Source organism: Lissotriton helveticus, chromosome 4_1 (assembly GCF_964261635.1).
Source record: "Lissotriton helveticus chromosome 4_1, aLisHel1.1, whole genome shotgun sequence".
NCBI classification, from domain to species: Eukaryota; Metazoa; Chordata; class Amphibia; order Caudata; family Salamandridae; genus Lissotriton; species Lissotriton helveticus.
The window spans coordinates 139,167,364-139,188,439 of record NC_136063.1 but is presented as its reverse complement, the minus strand read 5'-3'; the positions used below and the strand labels follow the sequence as shown (position 1 = coordinate 139,188,439).

At 49.4% G+C, this 21,076-nt stretch overlaps 1 protein-coding gene across 2 annotated transcripts in view; it reads right to left on the bottom strand.

Moving 5' to 3' along the window:
• PPP1R16A (protein phosphatase 1 regulatory subunit 16A) overlaps positions 1-21,076 on the bottom strand; it is a 338,867-nt gene that overhangs the window by 87,277 nt on the left and 230,514 nt on the right. For both annotated transcript variants that reach the window (XM_078686548.1, XM_078686549.1), the window contains exon 3: positions 8,428-8,573. In XM_078686548.1, the coding sequence (XP_078542674.1) occupies positions 8,428-8,573 (146 nt within the window). The remainder of the gene's footprint in view (positions 1-8,427; positions 8,574-21,076) is intronic.

The window sequence follows — 21,076 nt, the reverse complement described above, 5'->3', positions numbered from 1 at the left end:
TACTGATGTTATATTCTCAAAGGTAATTCATCACCTGTGCGACGGGCTGGGTCGGCACAGGTTGGCGATGCATAACTACAGCTAATACAATCCACAGTATTCACGTCCAAAAGGTCTTAAATGAAACCCTGGGCAGACCGGTCACTATTTATAGTGATTTTCACACTTGTGTCACACAGATCATTTTGCTTGGACAACTCCGGAAGTGAGTGTGCAGCGAATGTTTAAATATTTGTTGGGGAGGGATATTCATATCTACTTTTATGCCAGACAAAAAATATAAAACATACAAAAAGTGATGGATGGAATGTTTGATTTAATCTAAGTCACTGGTCATTACTCAAGTCACATCCAAATCCATTGTGATTGTGCGCATCACAGCACCTCAGTTTCGACCCAGTGTATGCAAATCAGCCTTGACCCTGCTCCAATGGGATAACGCCAAGCCGAACTGCCAGGCCAGGTCCTACCTGAGCACAAGCAACCCAGCACAGGGTTCGCCCTAGTTAGGCTCATCAGCCGGGCATAGACTGGTACCTGTGACAGTGTGCACTGGAGCCATATCTGGGCATTCCCTTCCCACTTAGGGCGACACACTAAAGTAAACAAAAAGCGTTGGATGGAATGCTTGGATTAATCTCAGCCTCTGGTGTTACTCACTGTAAACAAGCTATACCTGGCTGATGAGCCCATTATAAGGGCAAAACCCATCCTGGGTTGCTTGTTTCCAGTCCAGGGAGGACCTGGCCTAGCATTTCGGGCTGGACTGTTCCCATGAGGCACAGGGTCAAGACTGATTTGCATATGGCTGGGTCCAAACCTAGGTGGCATGGTGGGCAAAAAACAATAGATTGGGATGCTGCTTGTTTGATCGCCAGTGGCGAGATAAATTCAGGCCCTCCATCCATCACTTTTATTTTTTAATGCACTAGATAAAAATATAAAGCAAAGCTTCGGCCGGTAATATGGTTGGTATCATCTACCACAGGTTTACGAGAGGAAACCTTATTCTGTGATTCAAAAATGTTGTTTGAGTGAAGAAAGAATTAATATAAATATAATGAGCAAATATTAGATAAAAGTACTCTAAATTGTTCATTAAATTTGAATTGCTTCTCTTTTCTTTAAATAACAAAGACGTGGCCATTTCCACTTTCAGCAGTCGTTTCTGTTCTTACATAAATTAGTTGTCAATATTTTTGCCACCCTAAGAATTTTGAAGCAGACACCGCTTCTATGCTTTGTAAAGCTAAATGCTGCTTTTGTGCAATAATTAACTCTTTTAATCTCGTCATTAGATGGTTTTCTGTGTTGGTTAATGTAACATGGATGAATAAGGGTTGCCGTGCACACTCATGAGTTTGAGTTTCTTACATTCCTTTCTCTGTGTATACCTTGGGTCAACTTGTATCAACTATTTACCTTTTGCATTGAGTTTTATGTTAAATATTAACCAGAAAGTAACTGATGATATTCGAGCTTACATTCATCATCATCTCGCGCTAGGAGTTTGAACTGCTGCCTGCTTCCCTTGCACCAGGAGTGATTGGACGCTCATACCTTGGGGATTCCTGTTGATTCCTGTTGTTTGGACCGACCGGCCGCAGCGGAGGTGAGAGGCGGAGGCGAGCGGGACTGCGAGGACCAGCAGTCCATCTGGCAGCGCCAGCTGGTTCCTCTTCCCGCCGCGCCTCGCGCCCCCTCCCAGTGCCACGCCCCCCTGCCTGAAGGTGTACTTTACTCCTCGCGGCCCCCGCTGCGCGGGTGCCGCTCGCGCTAGGAGTTTGAACTGCTGCCTGCTTCCCTTGCACCAGGAGTGATTGGACGCTCATACTTTGGGGATTCCTGTTGATTCCTGTTGTTTGGACCGACCGGCCGCAGCGGAGGTGAGAGGCGGAGGCGAGCGGGACTGCGAGGACCAGCAGTCCATCTGGCAGCGCCAGCTGGTTCCTCTTCCCGCCGCGCCTCGCGCCCCCTCCCAGTGCCACGCCCCCCTGCCTGAAGGTGTACTTTACTCCTCGCGGCCCCCGCTGCGCGGGTGCCGCTCGCGCTAGGAGTTTGAACTGCTGCCTGCTTCCCTTGCACCAGGAGTGATTGGACGCTCATACCTTGGGGATTCCTGTTGATTCCTGTTGTTTGGACCGACCGGCCGCAGCGGAGGTGAGAGGCGGAGGCGAGCGGGACTGCGAGGATCAGCAGTCCATCTGGCAGCGCCAGCTGGTTCCTCTTCCCGCCGCGCCTCGCGCCCCCTCCCAGTGCCACGCCCCCCTGTTATACTTAGGAGAATCGCCTCAGACGCGCAGCGGGACGCGCGCGGGGCGGACACCGGGGCAAAGAGCGGGCCGTTTTAGGCCGTTAGAGGCCGGGAGAGACCGGACCGGGCCACTCCTCTAACGCCCCCGCTAATTTGCACCCCATTTACTTAATTACTTCGTTATGGCATCCAGAGCTCTAAGGAGCAAGTCGGTACAACATGGCACAAGCACTTTGGAAAAATTTTTCCCCAAGGCGACTTCCCAAATCAGTAAGTGTCACTTATCCACGGACTCGCACCTTGAGACGGGTCCCGAAAGTGTGTTCTTGGACCTTGAGGAATCTGCCTCAAATGATGCTAGCACACCCATCACTACGGACGCTACCCACATGTCTCTGCTGGACAGTATCGACCAGACTATCGAGTCGGTACTCCGGCAGCTAAGAACTCCGGATACGCAGAGGGATCGTGACTCCCCACGGCCAGCGGGGACTTCCGACCACCCTGCTGTTCTGGATAGTATGGGTTTAACCACGCTGGAAGCGGGTCAAGTGGTTTTGACAACAGTCCCTGTTGACAGTGGGGTGACCCAGCCCTTAAAAAGGAAAAGGCCAGTCGAATTAAAGAGGGCAAAAAGGGCAAAATTTGTTCCATCTGAATCAACACTTGAAGACAGTACAGACATTTCGGTCTCCCCTGAGCTTATTTCACCTGGTTCTGGGTCGGATCTTGGGGCCTCGCCAGCTCCCGTGTTATCACCAGTGGTGGCGGGCCCATTTATCTTTGGTGGGCTATCATCTAATAGTTCAGATACAGTAATAAATTCCCTCACAGCCACTATTAAGAACCTGTTAACCCCCATTTTAGCTAGACTAGAGGCTATAGAGAACTTACTTCAGTCCCGGGGAAACATTCCTATTAGGAGTAGCCCTGACTTAGCTTCAAATGTCCCTGTAGCCACCGGGAAACCATCTGGGGACAGTCTACCTCCTTCTGCATCACTACAGGCTTCAAGCAGGGCATTGCCTGGAGCAAATGGTGTGTCTACTTCCCAGACGCGCACTTTGCTACCTTCAGTGCCTGGGCCCCCTGTTCCGGCACCCAGGAGATCCAAGCCACCCCCTGTGCCGCAGACAAGGGCGACAGTGGGTCCTACAAACTCCCGAAGTGATGGTTGTGTCCCTCCCCTAGATAGACGCAGGGAGGTTAATCTGCCCCCAGAGGCTGTCCCATACACGGCAATCATGTTGGGAGTTCCTGAGCTAGCTGGTGGTGTTAGGGAGTCCCAAGACTCCCTACGTAATAAGGTTATAAGCTGGCTCAGCATCAATAGGCCGTTGCCCCCAAATTTGAAGGGTGAGGTTCTGATGGTAAGGAGGATCCCGTGGATTGGCCCTACCAAAAAGAACAGGTCAGGGGACTGTATCGTTTTAAGTTTCCGGAGCCCGCATGTTGCTAATTACATCTGCAACTGGCTTGTAAGGCCAGATAAGTCCACAATCGATCTTGTACCCCTTTCTTATTTCTATCCTAGTGGTAGCAATACGGTGGGAGGGAGTGAGAAAGGATGGACCAGGGTGGGCTTTGCCGTAGATGGTTCCCGTTACAGACCAAGGCCCTCCTTGCCAACTGCTCAGGTAAACTTCACCCATCATAACAGGTTTTCCTGTCTGGACCAGGTTGATTGACCACAAACTAGGCCAATCTTGTCCGGACATGAAAATGGGGTGGATGGGGCGCAAAGCCATGCGGGTTTGGGTGTGATCCCCATGTCGGAACTAACCCGGTTCCAGGATGTTAATGAGCGAGGGGCTGATACGATTGATGATCTGTGCCAACTGAGTCCCCCACCTAACACCGGGCTAGTTCACATTCATCAAGCTGGGGCAGCAGAGCTGGATGGCCGCGCCGTCATCACTGTCGGCGGAACCGGCGCCTCTGACGTCGGTTCATCCAACGCTATCCTGCAATCTCATGTTGGAGCTAAGGGCAGCCTGCCACTTGACCCAGGATTGAGAATCCTCTCCTGGAATGTGGCAGGAATAGCGAACAAGGAGGGCTCTCCTGAATGGGACTCCCTGGTGGGTGGATGTGACATTGTTCTCCTTCAGGAGACTTGGGCGAGGGTCGCTCAGAACAGGAGAGGGTTTGAGGTCTTTGAAATCCCTGCCACATGGGCTGGGAGGGGGAGGCCATCTGGTGGGTTGGCAATCTGGATTGCGAGTCACACTGGGTGTCAGGCGGAGCGGGTACATACGTGTTCGCAGGACATCCAGTGTGTGCGGCTCACTTGGCCTGGTAAAACTCCGTGGGTCATTGTCAACGTTTACTCGCGCCCGGTTGCCTCGTCAAGTGAATCACCTACCTTAAATGATCTAGCTTCCTTCCTGGGTCAACTTCCGGGTGAATACAAGGTGGTACTTGGAGGGGACTTCAATTGCCACTTTGAACCCCTGGAAGGTTTACTCGATGGTGCCCTTACGGCCGAGGACGACCATTGGGGGGTTCCACCCTCTTCTTCCCCTCACCCTAAAGCCTGGTCCCCTCTAGCCTTACAGCTCATGTCCCTTACTTTGAATGGCGCGCTGAGGGCGTGTAACGGTCGTACTCCTTCCGATACCCCCTCGATGTGTACATTCAACAGGAGGGGCCACGAGTCGAGGCTAGATTACATCATGGTGGATATTTCACTCTGGCCCAAAGTGCGGGACTTTAGGGTTATCAACAGGACAGACAGCGACCATAACGCTCTCTGTTTAAATATTCTGTGCCCTTCGCCCTTGACGGACTCATCCCCAGCTGGCCAAGGTGCTGATACGGGGGATCTGCTCTTGACCACAAATAGGCGCCGAGTTAAGTGGGGGAAGCTTGTAAATTCGGAGGAGTCAATTAAGAAACTTTACGAGCTGGCGCTCCCTAGCCTCATGGAGGTTGAGACCCTCCTGAATGAACCAAGAACCGCTGAGTACTCTGAGAAACTGGGAAACATTCACCAGGCTTTAGTGAGGGACTTGGCCGAGGTATTTCATCCGGAGGTCCCAATTCGAAAGAAAAGGACTCCTGTTCCCACTTGGTATACTCCAGACTGCAGGTCAGCAAAATCTGACCTTATTGCAGCCATAAAAGAGGGGTCAGATAAGGCCAAAGTGCGTGACCTGAGGAACCACCATAAATCAGTGCTGGTGGCTGCAAGGACCGAGTGGGATTGGAAGTACTGGCAGGACCTCTATGAGGCCCTCAAATCCAGGGATCCCCGGCAGTTTTGGGCACTTATAAATAATGGGTCAGGGAATCTTAGTAAAGCGATTGAGCCTAACATAGCCCCTGCGGTATGGGAGTCCCATTTTGGGGCTCTCTACCTAGATACCAGTTCCTGCCCGGCCGAGGAGATGCAACTAGGTACTGAGGAGTCCGGAATGGAATTATCCCTGGGGGAAGTGGAGCTTGCCATAGAACGTCTAGCAGTGGGGAAGGCGCCAGGCCTGGATAGGCTACCCGGGGATCTATTCAGGCATCACCCGGATATCTGGGGTCCATACCTTCTTGTTCTATTCAATGCCATTCTTGGAGGTATGGCGATCCCTGGGTCGTGGTTGGGGGCAGAGATTGTGCCCATCCACAAGAAGGGCTCTACTCTGCTCCCTTCCAATTACAGGCCTATAAGCCTCATAGATGTGCCCCAAAAGATCTTTGCGCGCCTCATTTTGGACCATCTCCTAGATTGGGTCGAGGCCAATGACATCTTGAGCCCTTTACAGGCTGGCTTCAGAAAGAACACGTCGACCATGGATCAAATCTTTCGCCTCCTTCTTCTGTACTGGAAGACGGTTACGTTAGAGGGAGGCCGATTGTACATGGTCTTCGTGGATCTGAGGTCAGCCTTTGACCTCGTCCCGAGGGGGAAGTTATGGGAGGTTCTGCAGAAGCTAGGAGTCCCCCCCCACCTCCTTAGAATCATCATTAGACTGCATGAGAACAACTTTGCGGTAGTAAGGTGTGGGAGGGATGGCAAGCCCTCGGGCAAATTCCCGGTCCGCCGAGGTGTCAGACAGGGCTGTGTTCTGGCTCCGACACTGTTCTGTCTGTACATCAACAGCGTCATTCAACACCTTGACGCTGTCGGGGACAATGATGCCCCGGTTTTGGCAGGAAGGAGGGTCCCGGCAATTATGTTTGCCGATGATACCCTCCTTCTTTCCAAATCCCCCATGGGGATTCAGAGGATTGTGGATGGTTTTGGTCACTTTTGCAGACAACACGGGTTGGAGGTGAACACAGAAAAAACTAAGTTCATGATCTTCAACCCTCCGACCAGGACCAGACCCAACCCAAAACTCGAGGGAACCAGTCTGGAAAGGGTTTCTACCTTTACATACCTGGGGGTCTCACTTCAAGAAAATCTGACTTGGGATTCCCAGGTGGCGAGATCTAGGCTGAAACTCTCCCAGCTTTCGGGCGCACTCCTGAGGGTATCTAATAAGTCCACCTTCAAGCCTGTCAGCCCGGCCTTAGAAATGTATAGGACTCAGGCGAAGGCGGCTGCCTTGTATGGCAGTGAGCTGTGGGGCCATAAAGCTGGGAAGGTCATGGCAGGGGTGGAAAATTGTTTCCTTAGACGTCTTCTTGCTCTTCCGCAGGGTACACCACTCCTCCCCCTAAGACTTGACCTGGGTCTCCCGTCAATCGCAGAGGACTTGCGGTCGAAACCGGTCAAGTATTGGCATCGGCTATGGTCCACTGAGGAGCTGCACCACTATAGGCAGGACCTCATACATGTCTTGAGGCTGGATGTAAATGGTAAGATCCCTTGGCTGGCACTTATCAAATCGGAATGTTCCGGCTTGAACTTGCCAGACCTATGGGATGACCCAGCTCAGGGATGTAGAAGGATTCCGCGCAAAACCCTGGCACAGCTTTACAAGAACAAAACCCTTGCTGACATGGACAGTGCATATGATAGTGGCACCCTGACAGGATGTTTTATTGTTTCCAAAAATTCTTTTGTTTTTGAACCTTTTATGGATTTTATCTACCCTCTTTTGGCGAGGAAACTGTTCCTGCAATGGAGGTTTGGTACGCTCCCTACTAAAGTTTTTACCCATAAGTGGTCGCTAGGGGGCGACAAGCTCTGCCCATGCTGTAAAGTTAAGGAAGAAGATGACTTGCACATAATGTTTTGTTGCCATGCCTACGGGAGCCCGAGGAGGCGCTGGTTAGCCCCTCTTTGTCGGAATCTGGGCTTCAGTAACTACTTACAAGCCTACAGGGTGCTGAAAACTAATACCCTGGGCCACATTGTGTTTGCGGTTTCCAAATTCCTAATGGCAGCATGGATAATAAGAAAGAAAATGTCTGTTTAATCTATTTTACCACGCTTCTCTAAACACTGCAGGTCCAGTTGGTATTTATTGTATATATTGTCTTTTATCTGTATGTATTTTTATTGCTTCTTTTATGGCCCATGAGGCCGAAATAAAGAATTTTTGGATTGGATTGGATTGGATTTATTTTAACGCAGTAAAGTTTTTACATTCATTTTAGACTAAAGTAAACGTAAATCGATACTTGTATAGCGCACTACTCACCCGCAAGGGTCTCAAGGCGCTTGTACGAATACCGCTGTGGAACCCATCCTGGCTTTCCCTGTGAGGTGTCCACTCCTGGGCACCCCCAAGGTGGAGGCCAGGCATCCTTAGCGTTGTGGGGGCCGTTGTGGAGATTAAGCAAGCTATTGTCCAGAGTTGCAGAGTGGGACTCCATGATTGGAATAGGCACCGAGGCGAGAATTATCAGGTCCGTGGAATTTTTGAGCCCAAGACCCGCCGAGGCGGGGAATTGAACCCTGGTCCCAGGCTAGACCTCTGCATCAGGGTCTGCCGCTCTAACCATTGAGCCACACTTCTCCAAGGGTGGGTACATACATACTGATAGATTTATCCAGGAAGACAACAAGTTTACATTTTTTCGACAGGTCAGGAATAAAAAAAACAACTAATAAATAAAAGAGAACCTCCGATTCAAGGTAGCTCTGGCTAGCGCAATACAACTATTATAATAAAAAAAATGCCAACTATATGCATGTCCAGGCCGCGGTACCGTAAAAAGACTCAGCGCTCCATGAACAACAGAAACTTAAGTTATGAGAGTATGGCCAAGCAATGAATAACACTCACTGTTTGATGAGAAGTTCCACAAGGTGCAGGTGACCACAGGTGGCAGCGGCGTGGAGCGGCGTCCACAGTTCGCTGTCACACGCGTTCACGTTCGCGCCGGCCTCCAGCAGCAGCTTCACGATCTCCTCAAAGTCATCAATACAACACTGCAAGGAAGGAACATAAAGAGAGTTACAGACGGCCATGCTGACCTTACAGACATTTTGTACATTGGTCTGGATGAACATCTGCCTGACCACCGCTGGACTCGGACAATGTCTTATGGCAGAAAAGATTTGGAGGATGCAGTTGCAGTTAGGATACCTTTACATCAGGATGGAGAATAAGGGATACAGGCTTCCCAAGATGGGCCCCACAACACAAAGCAGTTTGATCTTGATGGTTATTCGTGATAGAGAGGTTTTTGTAATTGCAACCAAGGCATTTTATAAATATTGCTATATTTTCCCAGACCTAGCCAAAATATGACCGAGGAGAAAAGAAAAAAAGCTAAATGTAATCAAGGACAAAACCAGAAGAATTATTAGGAACCCACAAACCCAGTCAAAGAGAGATCAAGCGTCTGTGAAACAAGCCAAAGAGTGATCAAGGATGTACCCAGAAGAGTAATGAAGAACATACGGATCAAGCCAAATGTTATGTTATGTTAGTAACTTTTATTCAGCGCACAGCTGCCCCAGCGAAGGGGCGTCCTGGCGCCTGATCCAGTACCACAACACAACAAATCACCGCTGAAAAGAAACACGATCAGTCAACAGAGGTGAACAAATAGGTTTTAATCGCGCGTCTGAAAAGAGTCAGGCTATTAAGGGCACGGATGTGGACAGGAAGGGAGTTCCATAATCCAGCCGCCATGACTCGAAATGAACGGCCGCCCATCCTACTCAGTCTGAATCTAGGCGCACTCACTAGATGAAGAGATTCCGACCTGAGAGACCGCCTGGGAACATACGGGGAGACAAGACCCACCAAGGCAGGAGGTGACGAAAATTTCAAGATCTTGAATGTCAGACAGAGTGCCTTGAATTTAATTCTCTGTCTGACCGGCAGCCAGTGAAGGGAGGTTAAAACTGCAGATACAGAGCACCGTCTCGGGAGGCCCACAATGGCCCGCGCAGCGGCATTCTGCACCCTCTGCAGTCTGGTGGCCTCGGCCTGGTTGACACCAAGCAACAGAGCACTCCCATAGTCCAGCCGAGAGAGAATCGCGGCTTGGACCACCAGTTGCCGAGTAGGGGGGTTGAAGAATTTGAGGACTGGTCTCAGTCCTCGCAGAATACCATAGCAGGTAGCTGCAATCTTCTTAGTATGGCTGGTAAAGGAGAGATTGGAATCCAGCCAGACCCCCAAGTTCTTTACTTCGGCCGATGGGATGGGAGTCACCCCCAATTCAATAGGCCACCATTGATCACCCCACAGTTCCGCTTGCTTTCCTAAGATCAGGACTTCGGTTTTCTTAGCGTTTAACTGCAAGCAGTTAGTACGCATCCAATTCGCCACGGCTAAAAGCCCTGCGCGAAACCTGGGGGCAGTCACCTCAGGGTCCCCACTGAGTGTCACCGCCAGCTGCGTGTCGTCGGCATACGATGTCATAGTTAAGCCAGTTTGTCTGACGACAGCAGCCAGCGGTTTCACATACAGGTTAAACAAAGTGGGGCTAAGCGCAGAGCCCTGAGGTACTCCTAGTCCCAAAGAGTGGAAAGAGGACTGACCAGGTGGAATGGCTACTTTAAAAAACCGGTCCGAAAGGAAGGAGCGGAACCATTGAAGAGCTTTCCCCTCAAGACCCACTTCCTCCAGCCTCCGCAGCAGAATGTCATGAGACACCGTGTCGAATGCGGCGCTCAGGTCTAACAAAAGGAGCGCCGCTGTCTGCCCCGCATCCAGCACCGAACGCAGATGTTCGCTCATAAAGAGCAGCGCAGTTTCGGTGCTGTGTTGTGCGCGAAAACCATTCTGACTCTCGTCAAGAATATTATTGCGAGAGAGATGGGCAGACAAGATGGAATTTACGTGTGCCTCAGTGACCTTGGCGGTCCAGGGCAGAAGGGAGATGGGGCAGTAGTTCTCAGGTAACAGAGGGTCAAGACTAGGCTTCTTCAAAATGGGGCTGATCACTGCTTGCTTCCAGGAGGCAGGAACCACGCCCTCAACTAGTGAGAGATTGATCAACTCCAAAATCGACTCACGGCATAGAGGCGGAAGAAGGGTAATAAACTCTGGCTTCAAAGGGTCTAGAGGAGAGCCAGATTTGATTTTGAGGCTCAGAGTATCAAACGCCTCAACCGATAAAGCAGGTAAGGAGGACAGAGGTTCGCAATCCGAAACTCTTACAGCCCTGGGCTCGTCATCTTGCACAGATGGCAAAAACCCTCGGTAGATTACCTGCACCTTCTCCACGAAAAAGGATGCCAAGCTTTCACAGTTTCACAAATTGGATGAATGACATAACCGTAATCAAGAACCTACAGAATTAGCCATAGTGTGACCATGTAGCGGAATGAAAGATCTATAAACCTGCCAACGTGTGATCAAGAACATAAGAAGTATGATGACGACTCTAAGATACCTCATCGAAGTGTTATGATGGATATAACTCGAAGCGTGAGGATGGATTTACAGACGTAGTTAAAGTTCGATGACGGACATAATCAGAAGAGTGGCGTAGGAACTATAAACCTGCCAAAGTTTGATCAAGAAGATAAGAAGTATGATAAAGGCTCTAAGATACCCAGAAGCGTGATGAAGGATTTACAGACATAGCCAAAGTGTGAGCAATGACGTAACCAGAAGAGTAATGAATAACCTATGGAACAAGCCAAAATATGATCAATGACATAACAGTATCAACAACCTATAGAATTAGCCATAGTGTGACCACTTAGCGGAATGAAAGATCTATGGACCAAGCCAAAGTGTGATCAAGAACATAATAAGAAGTATGATGAAGGTTCTAAGATACCTCATCAAAGTGTTATGATGGATATAACCAGAAAAATGAAGAAGGATTTACAGAATTAGCCAAAGTCCAATCAAGGACATAATCAGAGTGTGATCAAGAATTAACCAGAAGAGCGATTTAAGACCTGCAGATGTAGACAAAATGTGGTAGTAGTAGCAGATGGGCGAAGAGAGTGAGCTATACTATCTGAAGGGAGCAGAGCAGAGGCCTTCAAACTGGGGGTCGGTTCCCCTGGAGGGGCCCAAAGTGACCCGGGGGGGGGGGGGTCAGGGGGTAGTCAGGCCCTGGACAAAAGAAGCATTTTGCTAATGGCACTGCCTTGTTTTTTTTTTTTTTTTTAGAACAAAATGAACAGCAGTAAGCCACTCTATAAGGGGCCATCATTGATATTTTTTGTCATTTATGTACTGGCTTGGAGTAGGTGTCAAAGGGGACGGGACTCCAAATATTCCTCAAACTTTCTGCCCTGCTCCTCCCATTACTGATAATCACACTCTGGATACTTTTGCTCTTCAGTAATGCCTGGCTGACCAGAAGAGTATGTTTGTTAACCCTTTTCAAAAAGGCAATCAAATACATGATTAACAGAATTTAACTAGAATGTTTAAATACGTTTAGACATATTTAAACACTGCCAATGTAATGGAATAATTGTGAAATATTCTGAGGGGGTGGGCAATGATTTTCTTTTCCCACACTGGGGGACATGGCATTAACAGATTTGAAGACTACTGGATTTGAAGATAATAGAGACATTCCCGGGAGAGGAGAGATATGTAGACATCTATCTGAAAGGATGAGCGAGGACATAAATACATATAAATAATGCTGGCAACTCAAGTGCATCTGTGCAGAACTGCTCCATAATCAGCTTAGTACATTTAATTACTGACCACAGGCAACGGGTCCTGGAAGCTGCACTTGTGTCATCTGACTGCCTCTGAGAAATGCAGGGGCTCGTGCTGGTCAAGTGATATCTACCAAGAAGGATGGAGGGGTCTAATACAAGCCCAATATTGCTCAAGAGATGGGCCAGTGCTTAATTTAAGATGATGGTCTCCAGTACTCGGCACCAGCACGTAATTGTCAACACTAGCACTTCTAACAGTCTGACACATGGTGGGCTCCCTTTGTCACTTATGTGGTACGGGACCTGAGGATATTCCGCATTTGTTGTGTTCCTGTGAGAAACTGTTGGAAGAACGAAAGCATCTGCTAAAATTGCAATTTTTTTTTTTTTGGGGATTAAAAACTTTTATTGTTCACATTGTTGTGTACACTGCTATTTAGCCAACAACCCGGAGGCAGGCAGCTCTTCCACTAGACACATTTACATACATAAGGATCCTTGAGCTACATACTTGTAAACAATTTAGCAAGTTTACATAGTGTTAACAATCAAACGTAACCAACTGTAAGCGAGTATCGTCAACTAGCGAGCAGTATTGCACGTGATCATACTTGAGAGTGTCTACAAATGGCAGTAGAACGATATGGCGTTTCGCACAGTCCTGGTCGTACACATACCCAACATTGTCTAACCCTGTCAAAGACCCATTCATTCACTATCATTCTCTTCTGCTCCAGCCAGCCAGGTCACCAACGGTTGCCATATGTCTCCCGGGCGGGATCGAAGTGGCATCATGTCCCAGTAAGCAGACAATTGATCCTTACAATATATTGCAGACTTAACCCAGTTGGACACTGTCGGCGGAGCTCTTTGCTTCCAGTGAATCGCTATTTGGCGCTTAGCCAGCAACAGTAGCATAGCCACCAGTTTCCGAGACGCCCCTGGTATCGGCATGACGAAACCCAGTAGCGCCATCAACGGGTCTGGGTCGATCCGAAGACCCACCATCTGCCCTATGTTACGGAAGACCAATTCCCAATATTTGTGTATAGGCCCACACTCCCAGACCAAATGGTAGAACGTAGCCTCCTGCTCACCACATCTCCAGCATGATGTATTTTCCAGCAAACCCATCCTATACAGCTGTGTGGGGGTACGGTAAGTTCTGTGAAGGTAGTTGAAGTGTATGAGACGCAGTCTGTAATTGGGTGAGAGGTGTTCGAGTTGGGTGCAGCAGAATGTCCATTGCTTTTCCGTTATACTGATACCCGCTTCGCCTCCCATAGCAATCGTGAGTCAGTGTGCGGCACAGGCGTTGCATTCTGTGTAGTCCGGTATATGCGCGTAATTAACTTATGCGAGGAGCTGTTCGAAAGCACAGCCTCTAGAGCCGCCAACGATGGGGGGGCCTCCGGGAACATTGGATACCTGCTTTTGCACGCAGCCCTCAGTTGATAATAAAGCAGAAGCTCCGAAGCCGTTGGCTCGGATGACACAGTTATGTTTTGCAAGGTGATGAAGATATCGTCTGGGTATAGGTCTCCCGCCATCCGAAGCCCACAAGTAGACGCTCTACGTGCCACCGCTGCATCTGTCAGAGGCCCCAACAGGGGGTTGCCCTCCAGTGGCATGGATGGGGCATATAGTTCAGTTACCCCAGCTCGTCGAGCTATACCCGCCCATGCCCATCGTACTACCTCAACAGTGTCTATGTCATCCTGTGATCGTTTGTATGTCTTGTACACCGCTGCCTTTAGGGGGCAGGGCGCTGCCACGTCAGTTTCTATCGCCACGTGCGGCTGGTAAGGGATCGGATGTTGCCAGTAATACAGATATTGGGCCTGCGCGCTGTACGCATACAGCTCAAAATCCGGGGCTGCCAGGCCTCCCTGGTTGAATGGGAGCGTGAGAAGGTTCCAAGCCACTCTAGGTTGCTTGCCTGCCCAGGCCAACTCAATCGCAGCCGATCGTAGGCGGCGAAAAAATGCCATAGTTAAGGGCAGTGGTATATGGAGAAATAAATAAAGAAATTTAGGTAGCACCACCATTTTAGGGATGGCTATGCGGCCTGTTAGTGACAATGGCAGAGTCTTCCATTTCTTCACCTTGCACTCAAACCAGTCCACTGCCACCCCGAAATTCGAGAGCCAGATTTCCTGTACGGATCGGCTGATACGGATTCCGAGGTATTTGACTTCATCGTCAACCCATTCTATTGGAAATTCAGTGCGACATTGAGTGGTACCGACCGTTAAGGGCAGCATTGTCGATTTCGACCAATTTATATTTATGCCGGTGAGCCCACTATAGCGTACAACTTCCCTCATCAGCGGATCAAAATTGTCAGCCGGGTTCATCATATAAATGGTGACATCGTCGGCATACATAGACACTAGTAGGCCTCGCGATGTAAAACCAATACTGCGCTGCGTGTGATGTGGATGCAGACGCGCAGCAAGGGGCTCAGTGGCAATAGCGAACAGGAGGGGCGACAGCGGACACCCCTGCCTAGTCCCTCTGGTGATTGAAATAGGAGCCGATACCTGCCCATTCACCCGCACACGAGCAGTTGGGCTGTTGTGCGAACAGCGGGCTGAATCCCATACGAGTAAAGAGCGTAAGCAGGAACTTCCACTCTAGGGAGTCAAACGCCTTCGTCGCGTCCAGCAGTGCGGCCGCGGCTTGCGCTTTGGGATCCAGATAGTGTAGCAGCCCAAACAGCACCCTCAGGTTGTGCGAGGTGGATCTATCCAGAACAAATCCAGATTGGTCAGACAGCGCTATCTGCGGCAACATGTATTTCAGGCGGTCAGCTAGTAGTTTCGCATATATTTTGGCATCTACATTAATTAGCGAGAGCGGGCGGTAGGAGTCAGGGTTGGTGGGGTCTTTATCGGGCTTAAGGAGCGTGATGATCATCGCCTCGCGCATCGATTGTGGGAGCATGCCTTTTTCAACCGCTTCCTCAAACACCCTGTGCAGCCTCGGGACAAGTATATCCGAATATTCTTTATAGAACTCGGTCGTCAGTCCGTCAGGGCCTGGCGCTTTGCCTGGCGGCAGGCTAGCTATTATATCTTTTATGTCGTCCTGCGTGAACGGCAAGTCCATGTATTGTCGAGCTCCATTATTGAACCACGCTAAGGCTATCGTGTCCAGGTAGTCCGTCAGGACCTGATCGTTCGGTGTAACCTTCGAGGTGTATAGTGTTTCGTAGTAGTCAGTCATCACCCTAAGAATTGCTTGTGGCTCCCTAACCGTGACCCCCCCCTCGTCCTGTAGCTCCAGTACGTAATCCATACCCCTCGGAGCTCGAAGCATGTTTGCAAGTGTACGTCCTGCTCGGTCGCCTTCACCATACCGTCTAGCTTGACCATCTTTAGCTAAGAAAGCAACTTCCCTATCAGCTTCTTCCTGGTATTGTGTTAGTTTCGCCCTGAAATCAGCGCGGGCCCTATCCGTAGGCGCCTGGGTTAGTACGGATTCCAGTGCAGCTAATTCCGACTCCAAGGTGGTCAGTGTGTTTCTGATCGACCTCAGCACCCCAGTTTTCAGTGACATGCAAAACCCTCTCGTCACCACTTTGCAAGCCTCCCATAATGTGCCTGGGGATTCTACGGAGCCCTCATTAAGCTTAAAGTATTACTCTAGCTTATCTCTCAGTTCCTGTTGGAACACTGGATCCCGGAGCGCCCGGGAGGGGAATCTCCAGCTGAAGGGTTGGGCATATTGTGGCGGGGTAGACAGTGTCAGACATACTGGGGAGTGATCGGACAGTGACCGTGGTAGGTGTGTGACTTCGAGTGTGAGGGCGTGTAGGTCTCTGGACAATAGCCAATAGTCAAGCCTGGACCATGCAGATCTGTGCAGTGTTAAACATGTACCCTCCCGGGCCTCGGGGTGCAATACTCTCCATGAATCGATCAATTGGGCCTCTTCTATATTATCACCTACTGCTGCAGCTGCCCTAGGGTGATGTTCCCTGGCCGCCCCCTGCCTATCCATAGTATCCGACAGTACCACATTGTAATCTCCAACCCACATAATCGCAGCAGGACCACGCGCCTGAATCTTATGCCACAGGTCACAGTAGAAATCAGGGTTGTCATTGTTAGGGCCATACACATTCACCAAAACAGTTCTCACGCCACACAATGTCCCCACCAGTAGTATAAACCTGCCTTCACAGTCTTTTACTTCTTCAAATGTTTTCCATTGGAGGCCCCGTTTTATCAGTATTGCCACCCCACGTGAGTAATTGGAATACGAGGCATGTGTTATCTCCCCCCATCTAGCGTGTCTAAGTTGTTGCGTGGCATTTACAGTCAGGTGGGTCTCTTGCAAAAAACATATATCGATATCTTTCCTCCGTAAGAAGGCCTGCACCAATCTAATCTTTCTCCTATCGTTCACACCTCTAATGTTCCAGGTGAGACATTTGATATGATTCATATCTCCACTAGTAAGATACATGATCCCATTAGCGCTACAGCAGGATACAGCGTACCAAACATTCTCGTCCAGGCAAACATCACCACACGCAGTAGCTGAGTTCCCGGCCGCAGCGCCACCCGCCAATCGCAGCACCCTGCACAGTACCTAATCCTTGCATAACAGTCACTCGCTTCACATGACTCATCGCCCAAAATCAAACTTGAACTAACAAAACAACCCAAATGCACATAGTCGCAGTCCCCACCCGCTCCAACCCCCAATCAGGTTGTGCAATTCCCCCCCTACTCCCCTCCCCACCCACTGGAACAGTTTCAAATGTCTCTTCCATCAACAAAGATCTGGGAATCATCCCCTGGGTTACGCAGGTTGGACTCCATCTATCCCTGTACTCTTGACAGGGCGATCGAGCGCCGGCCTGAACATGGTCACTCTAGGACCCCCCCTACTCCATAACAAGCATGAATGAGTCTGACAACTTATCTGCACCAGGTGAACAACGAAGTCCCAGTCAGGAAGACCGACCACCAACCAGTATCCTCAGCTACAGACCAGTTCAGTTGTCGCACATGATACCAGGAGTCACTCTACGTCGCTCAGTCTCTCTTGCGTGGCCGGTTCTTCGCTGTGTGTTTGATTTTTGTGATCCTTCGCCAGTTGCTTCGCATATTGAAATGCCGCTTTCGCATCCACAAAGAAAGATGGTCTGCCAGGGCCCTGCACCCTGAGTTTCGCCGGATATATTAGTGAATATTTGGTGCCAATTTGTTGGAAGATCTTCTTCGCCGGCAGAAATTCTCTCCTGGCAGCTTGAACCTGCATGGTGAAGTCCGGGTATATTGCAAGTCTGTTACCCTTATATTGTAATTCTCTCATATCTCTAGCCCTGCCCAGTATCGTGTCGCGGTCTCTATAGTTCAAAATTCTTGCAATTATGGGCCTGGGAGGTAATCCTGGTTGAGGCTTTGGCCCGAGTGATCTGTGTGCTCTCTCTACGAGAAACATCTGCGAGAGATCAGCTCCAAAAAGCTGTTTCATCATCTCTTCAACGTAAAGTTCCATACCTGCTATGTCCGTGGATTCCGCCACTCCCGTGATACGGACGTTGTTGCGTCTTGAGCATGCTTCCAAATCCTCGTTCTTTTGCCAGATTATCGTCAGCACTTTGTCCATGCCGCGTAGTTTTTTATCCAGTTCAGTCTGATTTTCCTCAGTTTCGGTCACCCGTGTTTCCAACACACCAACTCTGCCCTCCTGCTTATCCATTCTTTTAGTGATACTGTCCATGCGTGCTGCCAAGTCGTCCATTTTGTGATCTATGCTTTGCAGGCTACACTTTAGTTCCTGGAACATGGATTTTATGTCCGCTGCCTGGGAGCCCCCTCTATCGTCTCTCACCGTTTCATCTTCTCGTTGGTCTTGGCCAGTATTTTCCTTCTTAGATTTGTCGAAGGTAAGTCGTGGCTGCCTCGTGTCTGGTTTGCCCATTGTATTTCCCCAGCGCAGCCTAGAAGAAACGGTGTGCACGGAGACCCCGGGGGCAGCGCGCCTTCCCAACCGGTCGTCGCCTTCAAGGCTGAAAGATCCCAACCTCGCTCACATTGATGGAGGCCAGTCTTGGGCGTAGACGGATTCCTCGAGTGCGGGGTTGCAACTGTATGGGGAGGTCAAAATGGCCGTTCGCGCCCTTCTCCCGCGTCGTCTTCAGGCGCAGCGAGCAGTCGGGTTCCCCCGCACAAGATGTCACCACTGGTCGTCCGAAAATCGGGTTAGTACTTTCGCCGTATCTGCAGTTTACCGGCGTTGCGAGGATCAGGATGTTTCCCTCTGGCCGCGCTCAGCGCGTCACCCAAATGGCGCCAGGCAATATGGCCACCGATACGTTATTCATCTAGTAGACAGGGTCAATGCGATGTCGCTGCGCGGAGGGCAACCCACGGGGCTAGGCAGAGCTCTATAGCTGTCCGTTCCTATCTGCTGCCGTGCAGCTCAGCTCCCACGCTGGCAGGGGACCTCGGTGGCGGCCTATGTTCCGCCGCTTGTCTGCAGCTGTCCCCTCCTCGCCTCGAAGCCCGACGATGCACCAGGAGTGTGGCACCTCACACCGTTCGGGACCCAGGAGTCAAGCGGAGCGCAGCCAATACCTCAGAACACCAGGCGGTGTGCCCGGTGCAGCAGTGATCGTACGGCTAAGGTTCCATCCACTCGCGGCGCAGCGGCCGCCTCCCTCGGACTGCGGGTGTACGTCAGTACCCGGCTTTCGCCTGCACGCCAGGCCTCCCGTCCGATGTAGGTCCGCTCGGTGTCACAGCTCGATGGGTCTAGCAACAGGTCCCAGAGTTTCACCAGTTGGTCTCTGCAGCTTAGCGATTATTTCTGGAGCCTCAGGGTCCGAGTTCCCACATCAGATTAGCATATAAATGTCGGATTAATAAGCTCGATCGGCGGAGCTGCGGTTTCAGGCAGCCATTCCGCTCTGCAGCCAAGCCACGCCCCCTGCTAAAATTCCAATTTAACCAACGAGGAAAACGCTCACGAAGACAAGCAGTTCTTGCCTGCTTCGCACACGATGATCCTCAGTTGAACTGTAGTCTTGTGAAGTTTATGAAGGCGGTGGAAAAGAAAATGTCAAGATTTGACTCTTAATTGCCGTTTAGATAATATTATAATATAAGCTATATCTGTCTCTAATTATGGTCGTCCAAAAAAAATTAGATTTTATGATTTTAATGAAAAATTGCGACTGGTGATATACTGGGTTTTTTTTACATGTAGACGTAATTTTAATGTTTGCAGTGATATACTGTTTTTGCATGTAGATGCAATTTTAATGTTTGTATTGCAATGGTTTTAATTAACTATGCAAATAAAATGTACTTACATGGTGGAGCTCTTTGTGCAGTTTAGAGATGGGCACAACAATGTTACAAGGAGTCTGCTCAGACACAGAAGTGTGAACAGAGACTCAGGACCTCAGTGAATTAGGGGGGGGGGGCAAAAACTCACATTAGTACCCAAAATCCCCTACCAGACTAGCAATCAGTGTAACATTAGCTCTTCGTCCTATAGCAAAGAAACCAATGATTAGACAACCTAGAACATGCGACTTAGAACAATCTCAGGAATGGTGAGAAGTGAGAACACTCTTTTGTTATACTCTCATACCAGTCCACACATGGGTAAAAAAGAGACACGGTAAGGTTAAAATGTTTATTTTAACAACGTGATCTCAAGCGCAGTATTTTAGTCAACATAAGCAAAAATATGATTAAAAATAATATGGTCAGTATGGTTACAACAGCATAAAATACAAAAGAAGGAATCATATTACAATGATAGTGCAAACAGGTGATAAAAGCGCCTAGTTTAAACATCCTCCCTATATAGGAACTATGTATTATAAAACAATAGAAGGTCTCTTGAGCTCTGTTAGGGGGCCCCCATTTACCTGTCCGCTCAGTAAGTGTAAATTACATCAGGATCGGTTAGTCTCTCTGCATGCCTGGAATCTTCCGGGTGTGTTCAATTCTGGCAAGTGAGCTATGATAAAGGCGCCAGAATCCTACTCGGCTTGCAGCTGCCAAAATGTTGAGTCTAGAATGTGTTACACGGACAAGCCAATAAACAGGCTTGTGTTATGATAACCTTAGCGGCTCAGCACTCACTGTACAGACTGGGGGCACGATGAATGTCTAGAGATGTTGAAAAACAAACCTTTTCTCATGCATAGACCTTCGTGAAAGCTAATTCTGCAAAAACAGCTAAGCAGTGTTGTGCGCAAAAAGGCAGCAACAGGTAAAATGGCGTTTAAACTCCTAATAAGCCATGCTAACTTAACATGCACGCAAAAAGAGGCCCATAAATCACACTACAACAACGGTTGTTTAGGCATTCAATGTACAGCAAAATGACTAATTTCAGCGGTCCAAGCCATTCTCGTGGTTCTTAGGGCCTGGACAAGTCTGGTTTGTCACAGTTGTAGGAGTGTGATGGTTCGTAGTTTTGTTGGTACGAGCGTTGGCAGGGGCAATGTGTGGTGCAAACTGCACTGGCTGCCTTGCAAGGGCCCTGGCACGTATGATTTTACAAAGTAAGCACTGGTCTAGGCTCCATGGAATATATATTCTATCACAACCTCCTAATCAGTCACAACTCATCCATATTCCCTCTGCGAAGACAGACCCTCTGTCCTTCATCACAGCAATCAGCCATCTCTGTTGTTGCCACCTAAAGCACCTTGAGCTGTTTAAGAATAAGGCTCACATCAAACTACCAAACACTCTCTCCTTTCATCCTCTCAGGTATTATCACTGTTGTGTCTCAGGTCATCTCCCAGTGGTTTTCTCCAACTTCCTTTTTCTAAGTATCTCTACTTATTCTACCCA